General features: G+C 38.6%; 1 protein-coding gene across 1 annotated transcript; it reads left to right on the forward strand.

Annotated features, from left to right (window-relative positions):
* The first annotated feature begins 1224 nt into the window (after nucleotides 1-1224).
* Nucleotides 1225-26104, forward strand: dync1i2a (dynein, cytoplasmic 1, intermediate chain 2a). Its single transcript, XM_044132604.1, has 16 exons — nucleotides 1225-1344; nucleotides 3233-3344; nucleotides 3730-3847; nucleotides 6367-6454; nucleotides 7767-7882; nucleotides 15987-16076; nucleotides 16977-17139; nucleotides 17219-17334; nucleotides 19567-19631; nucleotides 21575-21721; nucleotides 21810-21923; nucleotides 22363-22496; nucleotides 23469-23613; nucleotides 24900-25040; nucleotides 25166-25291; nucleotides 25766-26104. Exons 2-16 carry the CDS (start codon nucleotides 3243-3245, stop codon nucleotides 25877-25879), a joined length of 1779 nt encoding a protein of 592 aa, XP_043988539.1. The 5' UTR covers nucleotides 1225-1344; nucleotides 3233-3242; the 3' UTR covers nucleotides 25880-26104.
* The last annotated feature ends 371 nt before the right edge of the window (nucleotides 26105-26475 follow it).

The raw sequence follows: 26475 nt of genomic DNA on the forward strand, positions 1-26475 counted from the left end.
ATTTTCCATCAAGACAATGACGGCATCAGTGGCCTAAAGCTACACAGAAACGATTTGAAGACAACAAGGTAAATGTTCTGGAGTGGCCCAGTCAAAACCCAGACCTCAATCCGATAGAGAATTTGTGGGAGAACTTGAAAATGGCAGGTCACAGCCTGTTTCCAGCAACCGGACAGAGTTGGAACAGTTCTGCGAGGAAGAACGGAGTAAAATTGCAGTGTCCAGATGTAAAAGTCTTAATGGGACCTATCCACATATTCTCCATATTCTGATTGCTGCCAAAGTTGCAACTACAGAAAACTGACTTGCAGGAGGTAGATATTTTAAAAAATCACTTATTTTACATTAACATTTTTACACTATTTTGTAGAAATAAGTTATTACTCTGATATTAAAGATTTTTTTTTGTCCAAAAAGCCCAACTATGTTGCTCATGATTGATTTGTAAAAGTATTAAAAGGGTAAGACATCCAAAGAGGCGAATGCTTTTTATGGACTCTAATGTAAAATAACATGCAAATAGATAGAAAATTCGCAATAAGTTAACTTTAGTATTAGCTTCTTATTAATTTTAAGTTTTTAGATTTGAGATGATTCCACTGTTGAAACTTGTCCAAGTCAATAATTTCAATGAACATGTCTGATCAGCACTGTGTTATGATCCAGATGTGACATTATATGTTCTACAAATATTTTTTCTCTTTAAAACATATCAAAGAAGCTAAGATAAACTAAGTAAATATAGTCTTTAAACTTTTATTGCAAGAGGAGTGCATTAAAAGGTTCATAAGCCATTATCGATAAAGAGTTCCTAGCCATAAAAACACTGTAGCAACACGAATGAATGAATGAACCTTTAAAGCATGTGTACACACATTTTTCACAACTATTAGGCACAGAACCCACTTGAAAACTACCCTGGATTATTCTTGAGCTGCGAAATTGGAAATATAACTTTACAGTTTCTGGTACCATATGCAACAGAATCTGGTTACGGTCTCTGGTATCTCTTGATAAAAAGAGATTGAGTTTGACTAAATCTAGACTTAAAATAAATTTTGCTGTGATTATGACAGTATTGTTAGAAAAGAAATAAAAATAATAATAATGATATTTTTTTCAAAATTGTCAACAGGTTGGTTTATAATGTTGAACAAATTACTATTTTATTTTTTATATTCTTTAGAATACCATACAAAACAATAAGTATTAATGTTTTCTTTCTTCGCACCTGTTGTGAATCGCTTAACCGTTAATTATTCCTTTGAACCTTCTCGGCACCTGTAGTTGAGTTGGCAGCTCAATTGTTTTGTTTTGGTGGTCAAGTTGGAAGTCTACTTCGAGGTTTGTAATCTACGGTTTATTATTAAGATGATTATAAGATAAGTCATTTACCAGTTCACTTTTTTATAGTAGTGTTAGCATCTAAATTAGCCTTTTAGTCAGCACCGTTTCTACCGGTTGACTAGCAGCTAAGCTAACTCAGTCGCCTCAGGTTTACGTTGGTTAAGCTGACTCATTTTCTGTTGCATGAACTAAATTAACATATACAATAAAACGTTACATGTAATCTGAAATACAAAAGTTTGCTGATTTAAAAAAAGGACGGCATTATGTAGCTACAAGGCAAATTCTGAAAAATAAGGAAGGCTAATGCTAGCAGCAGAGAGGCCAACGGTTGAATGTTGCCGTTTTTTCATTCAGTGTCGACGCTTAATGAATTGGCTTTAAGTTTAAAAGTTGTACAAGTTTTAGATCACATCCTTTAACGTTTACATAGGTTAGTAAAATCAGTCAAACAATGTTTTGAACTAAGAAGTTATGGAAACCTGGTGTTAGCTTTAGGGTGGGGCTCATTTAACCTAATCTAATGACAGTGAGTGGACAGTGACCAAAAAGTATCTTGTTGAAAGATGTGGTTAATGGTTTGCTTTTATTTATACTTTTTCGTACAGATCTTTTAAAACATTTTACTGGCTTAGTATTTACAAAATTTTGTGATCCCACCCGCCCCCACTTGCATATTATATAGATAATAGATTAAGTGTTACAACTAAATAAGTTATCAGTACTGACAGCTGAGATCCACGCACACTGACTTCTGCTATTTAAACAAATCAAATCGGTGACATATTTTATGTCTAAAAGGTACTGCAGAGTGTTAACTATTTGTGAGCACATCGAGGAAGATTTTGCTGTTTTTTTCTCCCTACACCAAATGTAATAAAAAGTTACACAGCGCTAATTATTTTGTATAATTTTGGAAATACGAAGTTATTTTTATTTTTATATTTATTAAAACAAACCAACAGTCAATTATATGTTGTTGCCAAAAATCAATGATTCATAGTATGAGGCAGTGGATGATCAACTGAGTCATAATTTATTTGTCAGGCTTTTTGTTGTTTTTTTTGTCTTGTTCTTTAAAGTGATTTGTTACAAAAATATATTTTTCCCTGTTTATATCTCCTACTTTCTCTTAGATTAGTAGCTGATTAAGGTAGCTTAATGTAAAGTTGTGGATTGTCATAATCAGAAACTTGGTTCACATCTTACCAGATTCTCTCACTTTGCTGTAACTTGTGCTAGAAAAGATTAGAGAGCAAAGCTATGAAAGTGCTGCCTCTCAAGCAAACAGCGTCTTCTAAAAAAGTTTTGCTGTGCAAGAATGGCATCTAATCTTTTCTCCTTATTGAGTTGCATTAGCAAGATGAGCTTGATTTGCAATATTTTCTGGTCACACTCAAACATATGTTTCAAAAAAAGAAACATATTTTCTTTTTTTGTTTCTTATATTTGTAAATAATTTAGTGCAAAGGTTATGGAAAACATAATTAAGCTAAGGGCTGTCCTAAGATTGTTGGATAGTTGTGTATATTTCTAGACATAGATGAAGTTTGATTAAGAAAAATATGTGTGCCAATGAATGCAAACTAAAATTCCTGTTTTGTTTTGAGAAAGCTATTTGTTGTTGGGGAAAACATCCCTCTTGTCAAAAATCAATCAGAAATATTTAACTGGTTTGGCCACAGAAGAAACATAGAAAACCATTAAGCGTAGGTGAGTTTCCTTTAGGTGGAAGGCTTATCATCAGGAAGGGGTGTGGCTTTAAAAGACCATACTAACTGTATTGGACACCCATGATGCTTGTCTTGTTGACTTATCCCTCTTGGAAATCTAATGCAACAATTTAGCGTATATATATATATATATATATTTTTTTCCCCCACAGCTGTGACATCATGTCTGACAAAAGTGAGCTGAAAGCAGAACTCGAAAGGAAGAAGCTACGTTTGGCACAAATCCGGGAGGAGAAAAGAAGGAAGGAGGAGGAGCGAAAGAAGGTATGAATTTTCTGACTTAAGAATTTGTCATAGTCCGACATTGGGTTTCATAAGTGAAATGGAAAATATATTTGGCCAAGTTTGATGTACACGACATAAATGAAAAGCAAATATGGAAATGTTCAAGTCTTCTAAAACGATTCTTCCTCCAGGCTTTCTAGTGTAACTGAGCTTCATCTCAGTCTTTTTGCAGTTGCCATTTTCTTTGAGAGCTGTGAGTTTCTTGCCTTGTTAGTTTAAATTAGGCAGGTAGTCTTTGTCTTCCTTCAGAGCAGGGTCTGTACAAGACACGATGCTCTGTGTGCATCGTTTTTGTCTAAGAGCAGCTGAATGTAATGTTGATTCTTGAAATAGTCACGAATGCTTGATGTTTCTCTTTTCGCAGGCGGACCAACAGCAGAAAGAAGTTTCACAACAGCAGGATGACTCCGACCTGGAGAAAAAAAGACGAGAAGCTGACGCTCTTCTGCAAAGTATGGGGATAACACCAGATGCTGCAGTTGGTATGTTTATTTATGTGATGCTGGATTGCTTCTATATGCTGTCTTGGTCATTATGGAACTGCATAGATCAAAACTAATTCAGTCACAACTGTTTAGCTGCATAATTTATAAAGATCAGACAGTTGCTTAAATCTACTTAAAAAAAGAAAAACTCAATTCGATACTGTGTTGTGCATGACTGCTTGTTTTGAAAGTTTGGGAGGTTTTTTTTTTTTCTTTCCATTTTTCGCTATAAAAAATAAAGATTTGATTTTCTGAGCCTGTTGATCACTTTTACATTGTTTAAAAACAACACAGATAGATTAAAGCTAGTTTTAAATACAGACAAATCCAGGTTGATGTTGTCCTCTAACTGTAAGAGTAATAAAGTAATATGAGTTTTAGCAATCATAAGTTTTTAAGGTATGCAAATTCATTGGATCCTTCAAAATAGATTCTTTCTAGGTCTTATAAATGATAATGCTCTTTTGGTTGTATGGTAAACCAATAAAAATTTCTGAAATTGGCAAGGATAAAAATAATCTGATCAACAATGCATTATGTAAAAATATATATATTTTTTTTACATATTTGTTAAAACTGTCACTATGTCGTGACAGTTTTCTATAAGACAAATAATTTGTGGGAAGCTCAAGCTCCTCCACCTTCTCCCTGAGCTACTGTTGCCATCTGAATAAATACACCGCTCCCGACCAAAAACAACCCATCATAGCGAGAAGGATAATTTAGCGCTGTCAATCAACCTAATGTACTTGCTGCTAAATGTGCTAATAGAGGAGAAACAAGTTACTTTTACAGGAAAACTGTTTATTTGCCGTCAATGGTGGCTTTGCTTAGTAGCCTGAGTATTCACAACAGTCTCTGCTAGCTGCAGTGATGCAGAGAGCAAACGCGGAAAGAAAGGGGGATGAACAACGCCACATAGGATTGTGATTGATAGCAGTAATACCCTCCTCCTGTGTCTGATTGGTTATATCTCGTTAGCATTAGGTGAAGGCAGATGTTTTTATTCACAGACTGTTTGTCCTACATCATATGAGACAGATACTGTCAAGACATAGTGACAGTTTCAACAAATATGTCAAAATGCACATTTGATCAAGTTCCTTCTGTAGTTTGAGTCGAGAAACTTAAATTTGGGCAACATTGAGACAGATGCACATATTGTTCATTTGCAACATATCTACTTTTATCTCTGTATTGCCCAAAATTTGCAGAATAAAATTTTACAGTAAGGCATGTTGGTGTATACAAGTTGCAGAGAATTTATAAAGTTTTAAAAAGATAAAGATGGCTGTGATAGCAATGAATATCTACTGTGTTAGCAATGCTAAATAACTGAATATTTCTTTAATTTGGGTTATTGTTTTTACAACCTTAGACCCACTAATTCTTAAAGCAAGCTGCATTTTAATATTGTGGTGCTTTGTTTTTGTGTAAGTTTATGTCAGCCTTGTTCCCCTAGTAGTTTGCAGTCTAAGTTATGCAAATGTAGTCAATTTTATGGTTACTAAATGCACAATTCCTATAGACAACAACCGTCAGAACTGAAGAAAACCTATACTTAGTATTAAAATGAACATAATGCACTCTATAATACTAAGGGAATTTTATAAAAACTTGTCGGATATAGAATAAAATGTGCTTCATTGATTCCCAAAGGAAAATTACCTATTTGTTCCCAAATATGTCAACTTGACCTGGAAACAAATTCAGCAATCTTTACAATTGAAAGATGGTTCTACACTGCTTATAGCAACTAAGTAGCTGCTTGAAACTCTGGAACAAAAACGTACTCATCAGGTTTCAAACATGTTGTGTAGGATTTATTTCATTGTTATACGAGAAAATAGACTTTCTTTACAAACCGAGTTGTCTCATATTTATGAAAAATAAAGCAAAAGGTAAGGGACTTAAACAAATAAAGCACACAGATTTGAGTAGAATTTCATAAAAGTACTCAACAATCAATAAAATTTTTACTGCATTAGTAGTGGAAACTGTATGTGATGTTTCAGAAACCACATGAAGGAACTGCGAAAAAATATCCTCTTCCTTTGCTTTTACATTTAAAAGCCACAGGTTTCAGACACTTGATCTAAGAGAAAATTCTTATACAAAAAGTGTTTCTAAAAGAAAGTGTGTGTAAAAGTTTCCCACACCCGTGTGCAAAACATCTGAGCAATCTCACTATTTAAACAGCAGGTGGCAGAAGAGATCCATTAAAAAGTCAATGGAGAAGCTGGAACATAAATCAGGCATGGTTGTGTTTAAGTTTGCTTAGATATGCATAGGTTTTTATTGGCTGAATCTTTCTAAAGGTACTAGAATGCTTTCTGTAATCCAGAAACAATTTTTGCAAATTGAATTAATAGTGATTCAAATGATCCTACACATAAAGTGCATTCTTCCAAGATTTAAGTGGTAAAACATATCCAACAACACGTTGATGTGTTTCTGTCGTTGAGTTGTGAACCATTCAGCTTACCGACCATATTCTGTCTCCGTCTCTAACGTAGCCCCTCCTTCCACGACTCCTGCTCCCAAATCAGCGGAAACTCCTAGTGAAACCGGCAGCCAGGACTCTGATGGAGCCGTGGGACCCAGGTACACAAACACACCCAAGAATCCCTCAGCAAGAGTCCAAACCGCAGCGCAGGAATTTACAAGTGTGGAGACCATCCAGGCTTCCCTGTTTCGGAAGATATTTCCTACCTAAAGCTACTTCTAGATATTTATTGCTTCATTGCGTCTCTTATAAAAGATGATCCTCTTTTTTTTTTTTCTTCTCCTGCTTTGACATGTGATCAGCCTTTTTGCAGATTGCAGATGGGTTTTGCTGTAAATATTGCTGTAAATGTGCCGAGACGCGTTGTCAGCTCGTGTGTTTTGCTTTTATGTGCCTGTTGCTGTGTTTTACTGTGACATAAAGGTTACAGATGCCAGTAAGTCCTGCAGCTTAGCTTAAACTTAGATTAGCTCTGCCATTGCTGCAGTGAGTGATGACAAATTTATGCCAACATGTTTATTTCATTTATATGCCACCAAATTAGAAGGCTCCCAAATTAACAATGAAACAGCAGGCTGCTGTGACGCCTGGGGGACTTCTTAACCCCTAATTAGAGCCCCCTTCCCTGGGCTGAAATTCAAGCTCCCCCAGTGTCCCATCAGACCCGGTGAGCTGTTCCCACTACGTGTTGACTCATTTCCCTCACCAGCATGGCCATTTCCTACACACATGGAGGTCATGTTTTCTCCCAAAGGGCTCCCCTCTCCACCGCCACCATTCTGGCTACACAACGCTCAAAGCCTTTGGTGTGACAAAGTTTGGACAGATCCATTGTTCAATTTCTGGCTTTTTTCTTTTTGCTGGGAATTTAAATCTGCATTGGATATGCAATGGTATAAATTGATAAGACTTTCGATCGTTCCAATCAGCATGTTCTGATGCTGACGTTATCTGGTCTCTTCACTTGTGCTTGCTTGTCTGTCTGTCTGTCTGTCTGTCACTAATGCTGCCTTGTTGCTGTGACACTAATCAGGACTCTGCACTGGGACTCTGACCCGTCCACTCTTCAACTTCACTCTGATTCTGAGCTGGGGTACTGGACACTCTCTTCTCTTCTTTCCTGGTCATTTTCCTTTCTCTCAATCTATGGCATGATTACTTTAGCTTTCAGAGTCTTTGTTAAGTTGATTCAGTCCAGGAGAAACGGTGACGTCATGCATGTTGAAAAAAAGCAGATTATATAGCGCTAATAAATTGTGAACTAATCCATTTCTTTCATGTTACCAAGAAAAACCAATTAATTTAGATAAGCTAAAGAGTTTCTCTGAGTGAGGTGAGAATTGTTGCAAAATATATTAAGGATGGTTAATGTTAGGTGGTGCAGAGTTTGAGTTGTTCTGTGTTTTATAGGCGTGTGACTCCAAAACTGGGAATGGCCAAAGTCACACAGGTGGACTTCCCACCACGTGAAACGGTGTCCTACACCAAGGAGACTCAGACACCAGCCCCTGCCCAGGCTAAGGAAGGTGATTTCTGTTTTTATTTATTTAATTTTTTTTAGATGTTTTTCTTAAAAAAATCCGAAATCCTTACTTTTTTTTATGCAACTTTGCCCTGTCTTTACTAATTTTAGCTGATTCCACTTTCTCTCTAAATTAATTTATATATATATATATATAATTAGTTTTTTGTTTTCTTTTGTTGTGCCTATGCGATCATTAAATATCTTGTTAGAAGTGAGAGCTGCACAATATATCAAACCACAGTCAACATTGCAGTTTCCGAGTGTGCATTTTAAAAGGACTTCTTGGATGCAACATCAGTAAGACTGCATGGTATCAGGGAAATATTTAATTGCAACACTATGTTTGAAAACTGCGATAACTATATTAATTACAATTAACCCACATTTGCTGACACTTTTCTTTCTTTACCATTCTGTAATTTCCCTGCCACTCAGTGAGCTTTAATGTCTCAGCAGTTAAAGATACACGTCAGCTGTGGGCATTAAGGGTAGTTAAAGGCCATTCAATAGGCCAGTGTAAGTGCATATTGCGTGATATATAAGCTATTGCCTATTATTCGTATCAGTACAATCTGTACATACTGATATACAGCGTGTAAAAGCCTTGCTCAGAACATATACTATCCTACTAAATGTTGCACCCAAGCAATCATTTGTGTTTGCAATGTTGCAAACAGTAATATTAAAATGATTATTTCACATTCTCTTCAAATATATACTAACCATCAGGGTGTAAATGAAACAATGTAGCCTACTAAATGTAGTCGGAAAGTCGGACAAAGTGCAAACTGTCTTTTATACCCAGACCTGTTATAGTTCATAGGCTTAAGATGCTAAAGCTCACAGGGAGTTGTAGGTTCACAGTGGAAAGGAAAGAAGAGTGAGAATAATGTGAGTTAGATCTAGTATTCAATAATATTGAAGCTATTTGACTTTTTTTTTAAATCATGTGACCCTATTAGGAGCAGAGGTGATGTCACACTATGTAAGAGAGCTCAGTTACTGAAAAACCTGGTTTTACTATTGTTTTGAAATTAAGAAAATTATTACAGAGTAGATGTGAAAAGAATGCTATTTTTAGCATCCTAAATGCTAAATTAGGATGCTAAAACTGAAATGTTATTTGCTTTTTAAACTGATATCTGCTAAAAATCTTGCTCTCTCTCTCAGCTTGAATTAAACGCAGACATTTAGTCTTTCAGAAAGCTTCCTGGATCCCACTGCTTCTCTGATTTCACTTAAACAATCCAACACCACTGAAAATAATTACCTGTGTGTCTTCTTACTACTGTAACAACTTCCACACTGAAGAGTGTTGTTGTTACCATGACCTAGTAGACCTTTGTTATGTCATCTGCAGCGGTGCAGGAAATAACAAAAAGAATTTTGCATTTGCAAGTTACAGGTCGAGCTAAAAATCATCTAGTTCTGGCCACAAGCTGATTTCTCCGCTCATCTCCACTCATTCATTATGTCCAGACTAATAAGGTTACAAAGTGTTGTTTCTTTAAGATATGTATTATTTCTTGAGGTTGGAGGGGCCTGCAACGGGAACATTTGGGGAAAAGAGGGAAGTGAGTGACGTGTGGAAAAGCTTTACAAAGCCCCGAGATGAAAGTGATGGAAAAATGAGATGTAGGAAACACAAGAAGTCAGAGCAGAGACTCAGTTCAGACAGGCTCTGCTCCTCTGAACCCCACCACCAGCTCGGCTTTGGTGTAATTAGCGAGCAGGATGAGAAACCAGTGACAGGAAGGAGAAATGCGATTGGAGCGGAAGATATGAAGCGTTGTGCGTTCAGCTGCTTATTGCCTCTGAAGCGTGTTGATATGTATGTAATTGCTGCTCCAAAGCTTTCATGTGGGTGGACAAACAGAATATTTGTGCCGAAATCCACATGTTGAACACATGTTGTATTAAATATTCAATATTCCCAGTTGAGCTGCTTGTTCTTGGATGATTTTTTTATTATTATTATTTTTTGCAACGACAGATGGTGAATAATGGGCTTGTCTGACATCCTGATGAGGATTTTGGTTTTGAGCCTTCACTTTAAGCTACTGGATGAATTTGTCTTTTAACTCACCTCCGTTTGCACCAGTTAACACACGTCTTCAGCGTCCATGAAAGCTTGGTTTGGATTTTAAACAGTGTACTGATGTGTAGAAAATTCAGAGATGACATGCAGAGTGTGTAAGGTCAGATTTTTCTCTTGTTTTGGAAGGGGATTGTGGGGGCATACTACAAAACCAAACTAGTGAAGGATGAAGAGCATCTTTTTTTGCTCCTTATTTCTCCGGCCTCCACTGGGTATAGTAAAACTGTGTTAAACAACGATGCTCTCTGCCAGCTGTTCAACACAGAGCCCCCCCCTTCCCCTCTCTGCCACTATGTAATCATTTCATCAACTCCTTCGCTTCCCCTGTCTTCTCCCTTCACCGAACAGGCACATAACAAAACGCACTCAGTGACATTGTGCGTTTTCACACCATCACTTCTAGCGCCCGATGAGACGGCGATGCCGCCCCATCTTGCTCCCGTTTGCCACATTTGTGATGCGTGGGGTGGCGTCTGGCCTGCTTTCTGATTGAGTCATTTATCGTGTTGTGGAAAGGAGGCAGCGGCGCCGCACTCTCAAGGTCAGCAGGCGGTGGCATTAGAGGGAGCGGCTATCGCGCCCTGGCTGCTGTAGGTTGAGGGTTCCCACGGTGTGTTCCTGACATCCCAGAAAAACGAGTTGAAGATTCGAGATCACCAGCTACGTTCACACCTATAAGGGAGAACAATCAAGCAATCAAGGAGAATGCTATCTAATTTTTTTGTTTGTTCTTTTTTTTTTCTGAGAAGCTTCTGCTGATGCTGCAAAATGGAGCTACCAAGCAATCCTTGATGTTCTAGTGAACTTGAAATCTTGTCGTCTTTATCTTATTTTTATGTGTAGAAGAAAGTATTTGTAGCCATAATACAAAAATGTAATACTTTATGAGACCTAAATTGTTCTGATGCTCCATTATTTGATATTACAAACCAGAAGGCATCTGATTGTTTTTATAATCACCACAGATGTAAGGTATAATTAACAAAATATTTGAATAATCTAAAAAATGGTTTTACTTGAATTTAAATATTCAACAAAAATGTGATTGTAATTATATCAAGCAAAGATATTTCCACAATAATATATATTTTAACAATTTGGTGATGAAGCACCAAGTCTTTGAGATTGGAAGGCCTCCTTGCCATCACCCTCATCTTTAAATCCCTCCACAGACTCAAGTCTGGACTCTGTCCAGGCCACTCCAAAATGTCATTATCTCTGCTCAGAAGAAACATGCTGGTAAAAAAATTGAACGACCAGTGTTAAACCTGATTCTGCCAGTGTTCACAAATAATTTTTGTCCTAACTATATTAAGAAAATAATAAAACCATACTCAAAACCAATAAATTATCTTTCTTTATCGTATCGCTTTTTTGTTTTTCTTGACCCAATGTTAAATAGTTTGCAGGTGTTTTCATTATCATTTTGGGAAAAAATAGTTTTTACATTTACAATATCATGTTTTGGATTAAATTGTCATCTTACTGTTAATAAAATCATATCAAATAACAACACGATGAAAAAACATTAAAGTCATAGTTTAAAGATGACTTGGCAGCTAAGTGAGCACCAGACAGACCTTAGAAAAACTGTTTTTTTGTTGTTTTTTCTTAAGTAACCTCTTTTGTGGTTCCTGTAATATTTATATAAAAAGTTGGTTTATTAAATATAGACATAATGGAGTGCTGACCTGGAATGTCATTTGCTGCCAAGATGTGCTGATAGCACAAAATATTCCCCTAGTTGTTAAAAAATAAGAATCACATATTTTGTGGTTCATCATCTCGTCACTGGTCAAGAAATTCGGTCAGACTGAAAATTGGAGGATGAACAGAGGATAACTGGTGCATCAGTACTTTGTTGGGCTTCAGTTCTTTGGATTTTTTCAACAGTGCTATTTGTGAGACACCTGATTAGTTTTACTAGTACGCAGTGGCGGTACAAGACCATATGACTAACTCCTATCAGAAAAGTTTGAGTTTAAAAAAAGAAGCCTGTAGAAGAATATTTTGCTTTCAGAGCGATAAAACTGACCTTTAAATTCATAAAACACTAAGAAGAGAAAACTATTAGTGTTAAGCAATGAATTTAAAAGAATTGGTTTATTAAATTCAATACAAATCCTGACTGCAAAGTTAACTGAATGAACACTTTTCATTGCAGCAATGTAAACAGCACACTTTCCGTTAGTTGTACAGCATATCAACTCATGATTCTCCTTTGTCATTCTTGCAAAGGGTTGCTTTGATGCAATATTTGACATTTATTCAAATGTCATACATTCATGCTCTGCATGCAAAAAATATACATTCAGTATATTGGCTAAACTTCGACTGCCCTTGATGCTTACTTCTGAAATATTTAGTGTCTGCAACACTGAAACTTGTGAAGAGTTGTGATGACAAGAGTTGTTCAACAATTACATTGGCTCTGTTTGTTTCCTAATTTCTATTTCCAATCCATTGATGTCTCTCCATACGTGTTTAGTTTGTAGTAAAGGAAGTGTTGTGTTAATCTACTAAACTGGTGAACGTGTCAATTCTGCAGTATTCCCAGACTGACTCAATCTGCTCTCTTCAATAAAAGGCTGTAATTATGGATTAAGATATTGTTGGACGCTGTGGGGAGGGTGGAGGGTGGTTTGGTTGGTTCAGCACCGCATTTCAAAAGACTCGTCAGGAACACAAGTACGCCGAGCGGTTCAGTAGATCTCATATTTAATTGAATGTGATTGTTTTAATCACTTTGAATTTAGAGGTAGGTCAAAACTTTTAATCATAAAGTCCTTAAAGGCCTGCTTGCTTCAAGTGCCACTTGGAATTGTGGTCAGCTTTTATGCGCATGATGATTAGTAGTGCTTGAATATCTGTCGTAGAGTAGCTGATCATTTCAGGGAGAAAATTTGATGTTTTCCTTTTTTAAAATTTTCTCATTGTATGATTTTTATTAATGTGCGCCCTTTTTGATTTTGACATGCGAGTCTCCCGGAGGTTAACTTTTTTCCTTCAACCAATACTGTCGTTTGCTATTTACAAGGTTTAGGTAATACTCTTATGTTAGAGCCACTTTACTTTTAAGATGAACAATGGTAGTACTATTATATGTTTGTGGTATTAGACTACTGGTTTTCTGTGGGTTTGTTAGTGGTGTTTAATAGAGGAATATCAGCTAATGCCTGGAAACAGGATTTTCAGCTTGATCGTCCCAGACCAGTGATATGCTGGCTGGTTGAAAACTCAAATCAGATCTTGTTTTTAATCCTTGATCACACTAAGCTAAGCTCTACCAGGTTGCAATAGCAACACAACTCTTTGCTTAGCTTTAAATGAAGGTAGAGGGATCACAGCTATTTAAAAAGTAGCTTTATTTGAAAGACATATGGAGACTTATTGTGGTGAATTGAGGCTGCAAGAGAGCTGGACTTTCATCAGATAAGAGACTAAATGGAGTATTTGCGGAGAAATCTATTCACAGATTTTCTAGACCGTGACTCAAAATTTTTGTAGAAAATTCACCTATTTGTGGATTTTTCAGTAGATCATATCCAAAATATTTGGTTGGAAAATTTGCAGTGTTGACTGCTAAAACACCTAGATGCAATGCTACTTGACATGCTACTGGCTAGCATTTGCAAAACATCCTATCCAAGAGTGCCATTTATTTTTCTTAGCGCTGATTTGCTGCTCCCCCAACAGCGGAAATAAGAAAGACTGTAGACATTATCTTTTGCGGTAGTCCCAACTATGTGAATTAAGGATGTATTTGGGTTTCATTTAGTAATACAGGCAGTTTAGGGCATTTTTAAGGGGCTCTCAAAAATGTGCAGATTTTGGCTACGTGTTGGCGGCTGTGGTTTGTAACCCCTTGCTCTTTTTTTTCTTATTTTTCAACAAATGTTATGATGTCTGGCGAATTTAAAACTGCTCTCTGGACATCCTAAAGCAAAGGTTGAGGTTTGGTTTCTCGAGGAATGCACGCAGTCTACTGTTTTAGAATGGTAGCTACAATAGCTTCACTGAATGTTATTATCAGTTATTAATGTCACATTAGAAATACTTGGCCTCTGCTCTTAATATGAATAAAATCATGACTAAATAAAGACGTCATGACTGGACTAGAGAAAATCCTTTCAGTGCCATTCCTATTGTTGCTTATGTCATTCTAAAATCTGTATCAGTAAATCAAAGCTTTAAAAAAGCCAAAGACTAAAATTTAACCTCAAAATTTTGATCTGCACACCCTAATCTTTGAGTTCTTAAAGTGCGATGCTGAAGGCGAAGCCTGGCTGACTTCTCCAGCTATGTACAGCAGTTGTTTAATACTTGTTCATTCTTTGCCATGTTTGCATTAATGTATTGTCTGTTGACTTGGACTTGCCGCTGCTCTTTCCACCCCTCCACTCCCTGTCCTATCCTGCCCCACCCCAAAAAGCTTTTTATTTCTTAAGTGGTACAAAAGCCATAATTGGACTTTGCTTTGAAAGAGGTGTCAGTGTATGGGACATTGGTGATCCGGGTGAATTCTGCTAAATGCAACCCACCCACCCTTGCTGCTTCTACTCCCCACCCGCACGTGCACACAGCCCCCCAGCGGGGTCACCAGGATCACTAGCTTTTCTCCAAATGGCCATTTTGGCTGGCAGGTGCATTATACCCTTTATTTTCAGATTGTCTGTCCGCTCCTAATGCCTGGCAGGTTGATTGCTCCGGCTGCCTCGCCAGGGAAAGGGCTGACGAGCGCGGCCGGGACTAGCTGAAAGACAGTGATTACTGTTTTCCTTTAAGCCTGATTGAGGCCCTTGAAAGGAAAGATTTTAACCTTCTCCTGTTGGGAGTAGGGTATGGCTGCACATCGAAATGGCTCGTGTCATCAACCCGATTCTGTAAACTCATCAGCGCTCCCAATAACCTTCGTCCCTCAACCCTCCGTCTGAGGAAAGGGATAAATCACTTTATGGACAAAGTGACGGATGACATTATCATTTAGATTATCTCACTGGGAGAGAAACTCTTGCTTGTGGTGTGGTGATCTTAGATTAACTGCAAGCGCTTTTGGAAACAAAGCAAGAACGTCCCCCTCCCCAGTTTGAATTGCGTCTTTTCTCCTTTCATTTTACGTTTAATACCACCTCGAGAAGATGTCTTGGGAAGAATCACGTTAGTCTTCTTTGAGGTGAAACCTGTGTGCAGTTTGCCAGCTGGTGTGGCCTGTATTTTGTTGTACATTCTCGGAGCCTGAATAGGAGCTGCAGGACCTCCTGCTAGGACGGTAATTGCGCAGGCTTGCCGTTCAGGGGGAGGCTTGTCTGGAGGCGGCCATGCGGAAAACCTCTGTGCCATCCCCATGCCACCTCTGAAGTGCGCAAGACAATCCCTGCATCCCCATCTGCTTTTGCACCATGCCGTCATCTGGTCAAATCCAAAAGGATGGGCCGAAGCAGCTGCTCCTCACCCTCTGCCCCGTGGCCTATAAGGGGGCAACCTGCAACTGGGACACAGAGGAAACGGCTACACTGACAGCCAGACTCCCTTTGAATGGATTGTGTCTCATTAACAGTTGGGGAAAGACAGGGGTCCCTATGACAACAAGACACCCGCTGCGCCGTGTCCCTTTAATACAAACTTCGCTTCTATGAAGGAGCAGGTTCCTCTTTGAAAAGCAACATAGTGCTGACAAACCAAACAAATGCAAGGCAGAGATACAAAATCCCTCTATTGCTGCACACGTAATCGCTGGGTGGAGCTTTTATTGAAAGCGAAAATAATGAAGGTGTGAAATAAAACAGCCAAGCTGCATGAAGCATCCGTTTGGAGGCGTAATAGTTCCTCTTGATAAAGTTTTCCACTTTATTTTGATTTTTAAATGCTATTGTAATATAGAAATCTGACAAAAACGGGTAATCACAAGGATATAACCTTTTAGGGTTTGTTTTACACATCAGAAAATAAAGTTTGTAGAGATTTGTTTAATCTGTGATCTGAGTTTTTATAACTTTTTGATCAACAGAGGAAGAAGAGGAGGAAGAAATTGCTCCAATTGCTCAACCAGTAGTCGAGGATCAAACTGAGAACCTGGACCAGAAAGAAGAAGAAGAAGGTAATTCACTACTACTAATCCTAACTGTACTAAAATTTCAATTGGAGTTGTTGGGATTTTTACAGAGCATCACATAGATGCCTCCCGAAGACATTCATACACCTTCAACTAGACCATTACAAAGTGCTTTTGAATCCAGACCCCTTTACCTTAAATAAAATCGACTGCCTTTAGAACTGTAATTCTGACCTCAGAGGTTTGGTAGAGAACATTAGAAAACAACCAGCATCACAAAGCCGGGCATGCAGAACATTAATTAGAGAAGCAGCAAAGAGGAACTACTATTAATCTGGATCTGCAGAGATCTAAAACTGAGATGGAAATATCTGGCAACAGAGTAACTATTATCTAAGTGTGAAATTGTCATACTTATAATAACGCCATAAAAAAAATCCAGCTTGTGTTTTGCCTTAAGCCATGTGGTTACCCTGGTCAGTTGAGACAAAAATGTTGGGGGGGGAAAAAAATCAAAAGTCTTTGTAGTAATCCACACAGTGACACATGGTTGTGGCAGTATCACAGTGTGATTCACACAATGTGATTGAAATCAAAGAGAACCTGTGAAAAAAAACAAAAAACAATTCCTTTTCTCAGATTTTCTTCCAATCTGTCTGACTGACTTAAGCTATAATGTTACAAAGAACAGGCAACAATGTTGCCAGTAAGCCTTGCAACTGCAACTCATCTGAAACTTTTCAGAAATTTCAATTTTAGAAAAAAAATTAAGAGTTATTGTCCTTCCTCTTTGTACAGGTCTCCCACATAGAATCCCAATAAAATTCATTACCCTTGTGGTTTTGGCTTAACAAAAATGGAAAGGTTTTAGATTTCTTTTTTTAACTTTTACAATTCTTTACTTTCCACATCTCCACAACAGTAAGTTTCTGTTTCTTTCTCAAGCCCCGCCGCATGAGCTGACCGAGGAGGAAAAACTCCAGATCCTCCACTCCGAGGAGTTTGCTAACTTCTTCGACCAGAGCACTCGCGTTATCGAGCGAGCGCTCTCCGAGCATGTGGACATCTTCTTTGACTACAGCGGTCGTGACCTGGAGGATAAGGAAGGGTAATGGTGCTTAATTCAAAAGCCGTAATTGTTTATTTGAAGTATTACTTTTTATTGATTGATGTTATTTCCTCTCCAGGGAAATCCAGGCGGGAGCGAAGCTTTCACTGAACAGGCAGTTTATGGACGAGCGCTGGTCCAAAAATCGGGTCGTCACCTGTCTGGACTGGTCTCCACAGGTGATTTTCTCTGACAGTTGCACCATTTTAACACATCCCTCAAAGCGCCATTAAGCATTTGTAGAATCAAACTCCTTTTTTTCTAAAAAATAAAAACACTAATTGAAGGAAAAAGTGAATGTAATGGTTTCTAATTGGCTTTTTAAAGGGCTTTGATCATGTTTCATGGTTACCTTGCTTCATTTTGACAACATTTCCCTTTCAGCCAAAACTCCCTCAGGAAAACCAAGTTTAGTCCCGTACACATTGTAGCCGAGTCCGCCGGCTGTAATGATTTATTTCCTCTGGTGTCTAAGGTCATTTCAGTCCTGATTCTGCAAAGGATTTTGACAGTGACTGAGCACCACCTCTTTGTTCACTGTATTTCTAGACCAGAGCAACATTAACACCTGAAAAACCTCAGCAGCATCCTGCAAACATCCATAACGTGTTTGTATATTTAGATGCTGTTTCCTTTTCGATTTTGAATGCAGTTTTATCACCATTTTGAAACAAAGTTTTTTATTGATTTTTATTTTTTTTTAACTGTTCCTGGAGTAATCACGTTTTTATGAAATAATAAAAGGAATAGAGGATATTATTATTGAAATGTTCTTCTGGTAAAATCAAATATAGCTGCTAATATTATGCCACAATTATGTAATTAAACAAGAGTCACTTTCATCATAGACGTCTATTTTTCATCATAGACGTTTTGGCTTTTGAAAATTTAATTTGTTGAAAAAATAAATAATATCCATCATCTTGTTTTATTTCCATAGTTCAGAGTGATGTCAACTCGCCATCTTGTTTGACAAGCATGTTTTACAGATTTTATTATTTGGATCTTGAATTCAGATCAATGGCTATGACAGAATATTGGGGTCAGGCTACAATTTTCTTTTTTTTTTTTTTTTTACAATAAAATCATGCCTTAAATATCAATAACAAGAAATTAAAATTAGGAGACTTCAGTTGTAGTTTTATAAAAACTCCTTCACAAAAAATAGCAAAAAACTAAAATGAGGAATTTAAAGATTGTGTGAACTTATACTTTGCTATCAGTTTTATGAATAATGAAATACTTTATCTTTTAACAAGCCAGCGTTAAATGATTGAATCAACTGAGCAAACGACTGGGTCTATTTTGCAGCCACACAACTAAACTGGTCATGTCAGTGGTCGATAACTAGAAGCTTTTTTTTCTTCATTTTGAAATGTTCTTCTGGTAAAATCAAATATATGGTCTGCTAATATTATGACTTTATTACATCTAAACAAGGGCTCTGTGTTCAGACAGAGCGAGCTGGGAGAGCCGTTGAGCGCCATGGCTCTGCTCAGCTTTATATTAATGCTGCCCCGAGGCTCCTTCGCCAAGACGAGCTGAGTAGAACCACATGTTGCCTTCAGAGCGGATGTAATCGAAGGCTCGCTGCTGAGATGAATAAAACTGAACAGAAGTGTGAATGCAGTTTGCTTTGTGCTTCCAAGTTGGCTCAAAAGTTGATTGTTGTTTTTTTTTCTTTTTCTCTACTTTTTTGTCGCATTTTTTTCCCCCCTCGATGATTATTTGATTAAAAGGTGGTTGTAGCTGAAGCGGTCAGAGTGTTTGTAACACCTTCACTGCAGTCCAAACAAACACGGATTCTATTAGAAAGTTAGTTTGTCAACACGGGTGGATATACAAATCTGGTTTCATTTTTGTTTTCCGGGACAAAAATGTAATCTTTTCATTTTAATATGAAGCATAATCAGAAAAGAACACACTGGTTATTAATATTCTGGAAGAATATGAGGCAGGTGATGAGTTACCTGTCTCTAATCATGGGGTCAGTAAGATAAACGTGAAGTAAAATGTCGCAGCAATTTCAATTTGACATGCAAATTCAAAAACAGAAATTTAAAACATGATTTATTAGCTTTTAATTAGAAAAGAAAAGCAATAATTATTCCTTTTGCTGTTAAAGTAATGTTACTACATTAAAAATGATGACACCTTTCACGTTCATTTTGCTTTTCATACATAGCAGCAAATATACAGATTCTTTAAATTCAGGGTGGTTTTTAAAAATACAAAATATTCCCCCCCACTCTTCTCTGTGTTTAATAACTCAAGCTAATTTTTGCCATAATTTTCAAAGATGGGATAAATAAAAGTAATAAAGTTCTGCTAAAATGCAACTAATAAAATAAAGTACCAAATAAAATAAAAAAATCAAGAAGTCCTAGAATTAAAATCGGGTTTTAAGCAGGAACTCTGTCTCTTCAGATTGCAGTCTGGATCTGGGGACGTTCAGCAGTAGTTTGTTTGTGAGCCTTGCAACTCCAGCTGGAGTGTGACGGCGTGAAACATGCTGCTTGAAGCTCAACTGCTGTACTTTTAGTAGTTTCATTTTAATGGGAGCATTGGGTGTTGTACCTTGACTTTCCACTGAAGTTGGAAAAAAATGAAATGGAAGAAGTCATTTAAATAGATTTTCTGACGTGAAGTAGGATAGAACATGTCAAAAAGCAAGACTTCATGGAAGAAATTCAATAGCAGATGAGAAATAAAATGATTTCAAAGGATTTGAGATGTTAGCAAGCCATTCATAACTCAGTAAAGAGATTGATTATGTAATTGTTGTAACATTAATTGCCCATTTGGGACTTGAATAAATCTAAATTGAACTGAAAGGCGATGTCCATCAAGGTCAAAACCACCATGCATCAAAATGAATACAAAAATATCTTTATGATCCCAAAGACTTTTGGAAAAATATTCTACGTACAGAGATAAAAAAAAATTTGTGGAAGGTTACACACTCATTAAACTAACACAGCATTTCAGAAAAAGAACACAGTGTGATTATCTGCAGCTGCTTTGCTGTTTCAAGACCAGGACGACTGGCTGAAAACAAAGGAAACATGAACCCTGCTTTCTAACATTGAATATCCGACCTCTGAGTGACTCAAGAAGCAAAGTTGAGTTCAGACTTGAAATGGATTTAGATCCTGTGAAGCAGGGGTCTTCAACTTCCATCTTCAAGAACTGCTGTCCCGCGACTTTTAACTGCATCTCCGCTTCAACACACTTCAATGAAATAATCGGGTTATTATCAGGATTTTGGAGAACTTGACTGCACACTCAGGAAGTAATTTAGTCATTTAATTCAGGTGTGCTGGGCCAGGGGCACATTTAAAAGTTGTAGGACACCGGCCCTTTAAGAACTGGAGGTGTTGACCCCTGATGTGGAGTGACCTTAAACAGGTTGTTTATGCTCCTCTCCACTCCACTGTGACTGATTTTAAAACAATTCAGGCTCAGAGAGGAGTGGGCCATAGTTCCTCCATAGCAATGCAGTCCATTGCCAGTTATCACTACTGCTTGACCAGTTATTGGGATTAGGGAGCAATTACTTTAATAAATGCATTTTTGACTTCACTCAGTTTGGTGATCTGAAACATTTTAAAATATTATGGGTCTGTCACAATAACAATTTTTACTGGAATTGTCCAAGAAGTAACTGTGATAAATGGTAATATTGTTGTTTTGAGATCGTTTTTAAGTCATACTTTGGAAATGGCATAATGCAAGTTTGCCCTCTTAAGGACTTTAATTTTGGACTGAACACTTAACACTGGAGTTACCATTGATTTTAAATACCCAAAATAAAACTTCAAACTATGAAGAAAATGGAAATAAAAAAAAATAAAAAAAAAAGTAATATATTCAGACTTTCTGAAGGCCATACCAAGTTCATCTTTAGACTTTGCTTTTTCTCAGATTTTCTCTTCTGTCTCTCCACCTGAACATTTTGGTGATTTGTGCAGTCTGACAGTCGTCCGCAGCACTTGGCCCGTCTTAAAGTGATGTTTGAAGAAATAGAAAAAAATTATGTGGTTCATTTTAATTGGTTTAATAAAATTCAGTGTGACCAAAATGAGTGAAAAAGAAGGCAAAATATGAAGAACAGCCTAAAGAAATAACACTCATTAGTGCTTTTAGAAGATTCACAGAACGTTTGGCTCCTGGAAGCCAAACGTACATAAACCAGTTCAGTTTGGTTCTCGGAGGCGGTTTCTGTCAACCTTTTCTCAGCTCGAAGCATCAGCTTTACTATGTTGCATTGCAACACTAAAAAAAAAAAAAAAAAGATTCACCTAATTTTCTCCCACAGTTAATGAGATGCAAACCATGAGTCAAGTTTTCCCTCAAAGGTTCACTTGAAATGTTTCATTTGTTTGACAATCATCCGAGGTCTCACTGTTTGACCTTTTTGTCTTTGGTCTTGCAGTCGGCCGTGATGTCTGCAGCGTTTGCAAAGTTTCACCCGAATGTCATCGTTGGAGGGACGTACTCTGGCCAGATCGTTTTGTGGGACAACAGGAGCAATAAGAGGACCCCTGTGCAGAGGACTCCGCTCTCAGCAGCAGCACACACGGTACTGCGGACGCCCCACGCGGGTGGATTAACTGGATTTATCTTCAACATAGTAGCAGAAAATAAATTCACCTTCACTGCGTTCGCAGCACCCGGTGTATTGTGTGAACATAGTCGGCACGCAGAACGCCCACAACCTGATCAGCATCTCAACGGACGGCAAGATCTGCTCCTGGAGCCTGGATATGCTCTCCCAGCCGCAGGTGAGAAAAACTCAGTCCTCTGTCCGGACAGAGAAGCGCTGATCCGAACGAGGTGGCTGTTTATGTTAATTCAATAATTGGGAGCTTGGCCAACACGGACCGAACAGCTTCCTTCACTTCCTCCGCTGCCATTGCTAAAACGACAAGCTACAATTCTGATACAGCGCAGAAAATTGACATCACCTTCCACAACTTCTCTTTCTGTTCGCTGGAGAGTAAAACATGTTACTCCGAGTCTCATTCATGCTGAATGTCACTTCCGATTTATTTCAACATTCAAGTTCACTCGTTCTTCACTTTGAAGGAAGTAGTTTTGGACCACTTGTCCTGCCAAAGTACTGGGTTCGCACGATTGAACTACGCTTTGAGTTTAATAGGTTGCTCTTGGCAACAAACGCAATATCCGTAACGGACGTTGTTCCACGTTTTCCCTCCACAGGACAGCATGGAGCTCGTCTTCAAGCAGTCCAAAGCCGTCGCCGTCACCTCCATGTCCTTCCCTCTCGGAGACGTCAACAACTTTGTGGTGGGCAGCGAGGACGGCTCCGTCTACATGTCGTGTCGTCATGGAAGGTGTGACCGCAGCCCCCCGGCAACCTCTTTTTTTTTTCTTTTTTTTTTCCTTCCTCAAAACTCCTGCAGGAAGCTGAGGCAACCTGTTAAGCCCACCTAGGACTGGGTGTCAAATAAATAAAGCCCACTCGCTTCCCAGCACAGCCCAAATCCAGCACTTGATCTCCTGCTGTTTGAGGTTTCACTCCTGCCCAGTCATCCTGTTTTTCTTTTCCGCTTGTCAGTTTATGTTTGCAAAGGTCATTCAATATAAACAGGGCACACATGCAGGGGAAACAAATCATTTTTTCCCCTCTCGGCGTGTTTCTGCGCTCCAGACAGTTTGTTTACAGTCCGTTGTCCCAGAGAGAATTAAAACTGCAGTTCATCCCACAATGTTCCCGTCTGTGAGTCCGCAGCTGCCCTCCCCGAGTGTCGAAATGTGGCTTGAATCAGCGCAGCCGCTCGGTGGCGTGTCAGCCACCTCCGCAGTGCATCCAGAGAGGGCATCGCCGCGAGGTTCTGCACAGCAGAATCACCTCTGTAATTGGGGGGAATAATTTTCCACCTCATTTATAATGGTGTGATACTCTCATCGCAGTTAATAATGCATAAGCATCACTCATGCTGAGTATTTACCCCTCTACATTAATTATCAGAGCCTCAGTTGGATAACAGCTCTGCAACATGTGGTTGAAGGGATGCGGGCACTTTCTGCCTCCCTGCTGCTAATTACATGATCTAAGTAAATGATTACCGTGAGCGTGTCCAGGAGAGGTCCGTCTGCACCCGTCGAGTCCCTTCATGCTTAATGAAACGCTTAAATAGTCGCGAGCAGCAGCAGCAGCAGCGGACCCGACTGTGAACCTTTCTAGGGTTTTGTTGCTCTGAAAGCTTCGGCGCAGTGTGAGCATGCGTATCTAATCCGAGGGTCACTTCTTCACATCTGTTGCTCGTTATCACGCTCATTCGGATCTGTGCGCTCCTCCACAGCAAAGCGGGGATCAGCGAGATGTTTGAGGGCCACCACGGCCCCATCACCGGGATCCACTGCCACACAGCTGCAGGACCGCTGGACTTCTCCCACCTGTTTGTCACCTCGTCCTTCGACTGGACCGTCAAACTGTGGAGCACCAAGGTAAGACTGCTAAAAGGCGAACGGAGGAGATATGAGGGGTTTCTTAAACCGCAGTGGTTGTGAGTTTTGGCGCAACTTCTTTTTCTAATTTTCTCATGTGGGAAAGAGACTTCAATGTGTTTTATTGGGATTTTATTCTGCATCTTTGTACAAAACAAACCAGTTTCACTTAATCTCCCTTTTTACCATGTTAGCAGTGCAACCAGTTGCCTAAACAGGAAATAAATTCCACCTGGGTGAATTTTATTCTCAATACAATTCCATCTTTTGTGTCAAACTCATTTTCATTTTGAGCCACATCAAGATTATGAATGTCTTTAAAGGGCCGGTTGCACCACAATGTACTGATGACACCCATTAAACTGTTAAAAATGTGACTAATAGCTGTCTTTGCATTTAATGAGTACCAACTAAAGTTAAATAATATCGAACATTTCTTCACATTGATGTAATCAGGCGGAGTACAGATAAAAATAGATGTAATTTGATTAATAAAATAATATTTGGACACACAATTTATGTTGGAGTTGAGAGTGCCACAGAAAAACATTATGGCAGGCAGAATTTGGACCTTTGGGCATTGAGTTTTACAAATGCGTTGTAGAAGTTCATTCCCACAGTGAAATATGGCGGTGGCAGCATCATGCTACAAAGACGCTTCTCTTTTCTTTTCAGCAGAAACAATGAAGCTGGGGAAATGGATGGAGATACATAGAGGTGCATTTAGGGCTTAACAATAAAATCTCTGCTTTTTCAAGCCCAATCCAGTTTCCAAATTAATTTTTTCCACTTAAAAAAAAATTATAAATGAAATAAAACATTTTCAAAAACTTTCCTTTTATTTGAATCATTTTTAATATGGTAGTTGACCTACATCTGAAGTCTAAATAAATATATACTGTAAAACAATATGTTAAACAATACAGTGTTGTCTTGTCATTTCTGGAAGCTCGGGTTTAATGATCAATTTAAACAAATGTAATAAAGAGAAAATATAGATATAAAGCGTTTTTTTTTTTTTTTTGTAACCTTTTAAACTTGCTTGCATTATTTTGAAGTTTTCAAGAAATTGTCCAGGCAGAAGAGAGAGCAGTGTGTGATGTGTAAGTGAATATTGTGTCATTTCTAACTTCCTGTCTAAGTATCGTCGTCGTAGTAACAGTCGGGTCGCAAATGATCAGAATAAGATTTATTTTCTTGTTTCTGAGCAGCCAGTGTGTGAAAAAACTCCAGTTATGTTTTACTTTCATCAGAATGAGTGCTCCCATGTGTTTTCTCCTGTGCAGAATAACAAGCCGCTCTACTCATTTGAAGACAACTCCGACTACGTGTATGACGTCATGTGGTCTCCCACTCACCCGGCTCTCTTTGCATGCGTGGACGGCGTCGGCCACCTGGACCTGTGGAACCTGAACAACGACACCGAGGTCCGGTTCCTCCTCCGACTCCTTCCTCTGCTGGCTCCCACATTCAGCAGCGGCAGCAGTGTTGTACGCAGAGCGCCGTTCCTCCTCTGATTGATATTCTTGCACGGCTGCTGTTGTTGTTTCAGGTCCCCACTGCTAGCGTTGTGGTGGAGGGGAGCCCGGCCCTCAACAGGGTCAGATGGGCTCATACCGGGAGAGAGATCGCAGTGGGAGACTCCGATGGACGCGTTCTGGTTTATGAGGTTAAAGAGGTGAGCAAGCATGACTGCTGATTCGGCGTGAGCCACATGATTGGTATGAAAACTTAAAAAAGGGAATGAAAGTGATTCCATATCCCGTTTGTTTTTGTCCTCGTTTTCATCCATCCATCTTTCCATTTGTCCATCCCTACATCTTTCTGGGTTTTTTTTTTTGCAGTTTCTACACAATCTGAATATGTCCTGAGCTCAGAGTAAAGTTTACCTTTAAAAAGAAACTATAAATAATGACAACTCTGGACATTTCGCTTTGGAGAAGTAAGAGATTTGACATGCAAACTGTGTAGCAACCCTGAGCTCTGTTGCACAAATGAGTGATTAATTATTTAAAATATTCACTTCAGCCTAATGAGATGTATTTAAAGGATCGTTTAATGAACGGCTCTGAGCAGTTCGGGTCTGTGTTATTTAGCCATTATCGGCGTTCGCCCGCAGCCTGGAGTAACTCTTCTGTGCCCCTCCTTTCAGCAAATTGCAGTTCCGCGAAACGACGAGTGGACGCGCTTCGTCTGCACGCTGGCAGAGATCAACGAGAACAGAGACGACGCGGAGGAGCTGGCCGCTCAGCGTCTGGCTGCGTGAGCTCGTCTCTGCGCCTCGCTGCGGCGTTTAAGGGACCAGCTGGGTGCTCGTTACTGTCGGCCCTGTTTTCTGACCACATGACTGTAGGATGAAACATTTTCTGATTTCCATCACCAGTCTTCCTCAAATAGAGATCCAAGCAGCAGGGTTATCATACAGCGACACAAACATGAAGCCATTTATTTAAAAAAAATAAATCAATAAAAATGGTCGTCTTCTCTTCAACCAGATGCCTTAATGTTTATCCGTAAAATCTTTACCTGTCAGTATGTTGGTGCATGTTGACGAGAGCCTTAACGTTTGTGTTTTTCAAGCCAAATAGATGCACCACTGCACCAACTCAGAAATGTCAGTCATGCTGTAGTTGTTTTGTTTCTATTAAAGTTCTAATAAACCAACCAGGTCTAAAATAACCCGGTGGTGTGATCATCTCAGAGGTTTTCTTTCACTCACCTTGGACTCAAAGGTCATATTAACTACAGGCTTTTAATGATAAACTGAACCTCTCAGTTTCAGCATGGAATGATTAATAAACTTCAGTAAATGCATACAGGTACATAAACATGCAGAAAACCACTTTTTTTTTAATAGACACC

This window comes from Gambusia affinis, linkage group LG11, assembly GCF_019740435.1.
Source record: "Gambusia affinis linkage group LG11, SWU_Gaff_1.0, whole genome shotgun sequence".
Lineage (NCBI taxonomy): Eukaryota > Metazoa > Chordata > Actinopteri > Cyprinodontiformes > Poeciliidae > Gambusia > Gambusia affinis.

What these genes read in the sequence shown, in the direction of transcription:
- dync1i2a (XM_044132604.1), top strand. Translation starts at nt 3,243, where the DNA reads ATGTCTGACAAAAGTGAGCTGAAAGCAGAACTCGAAAGGAAGAAGCTA. An exon ending in CCAGAAAGAAGAAGAAGAAG is followed by an intron (nt 16,077 to 16,976) that starts GTAATTCACTAC and finishes TTCTTTCTCAAG; the next exon opens with CCCCGCCGCATGAGCTGACC. An exon ending in ATGTCGTGTCGTCATGGAAG is followed by an intron (nt 22,497 to 23,468) that starts GTGTGACCGCAG and finishes GCTCCTCCACAG; the next exon opens with CAAAGCGGGGATCAGCGAGA.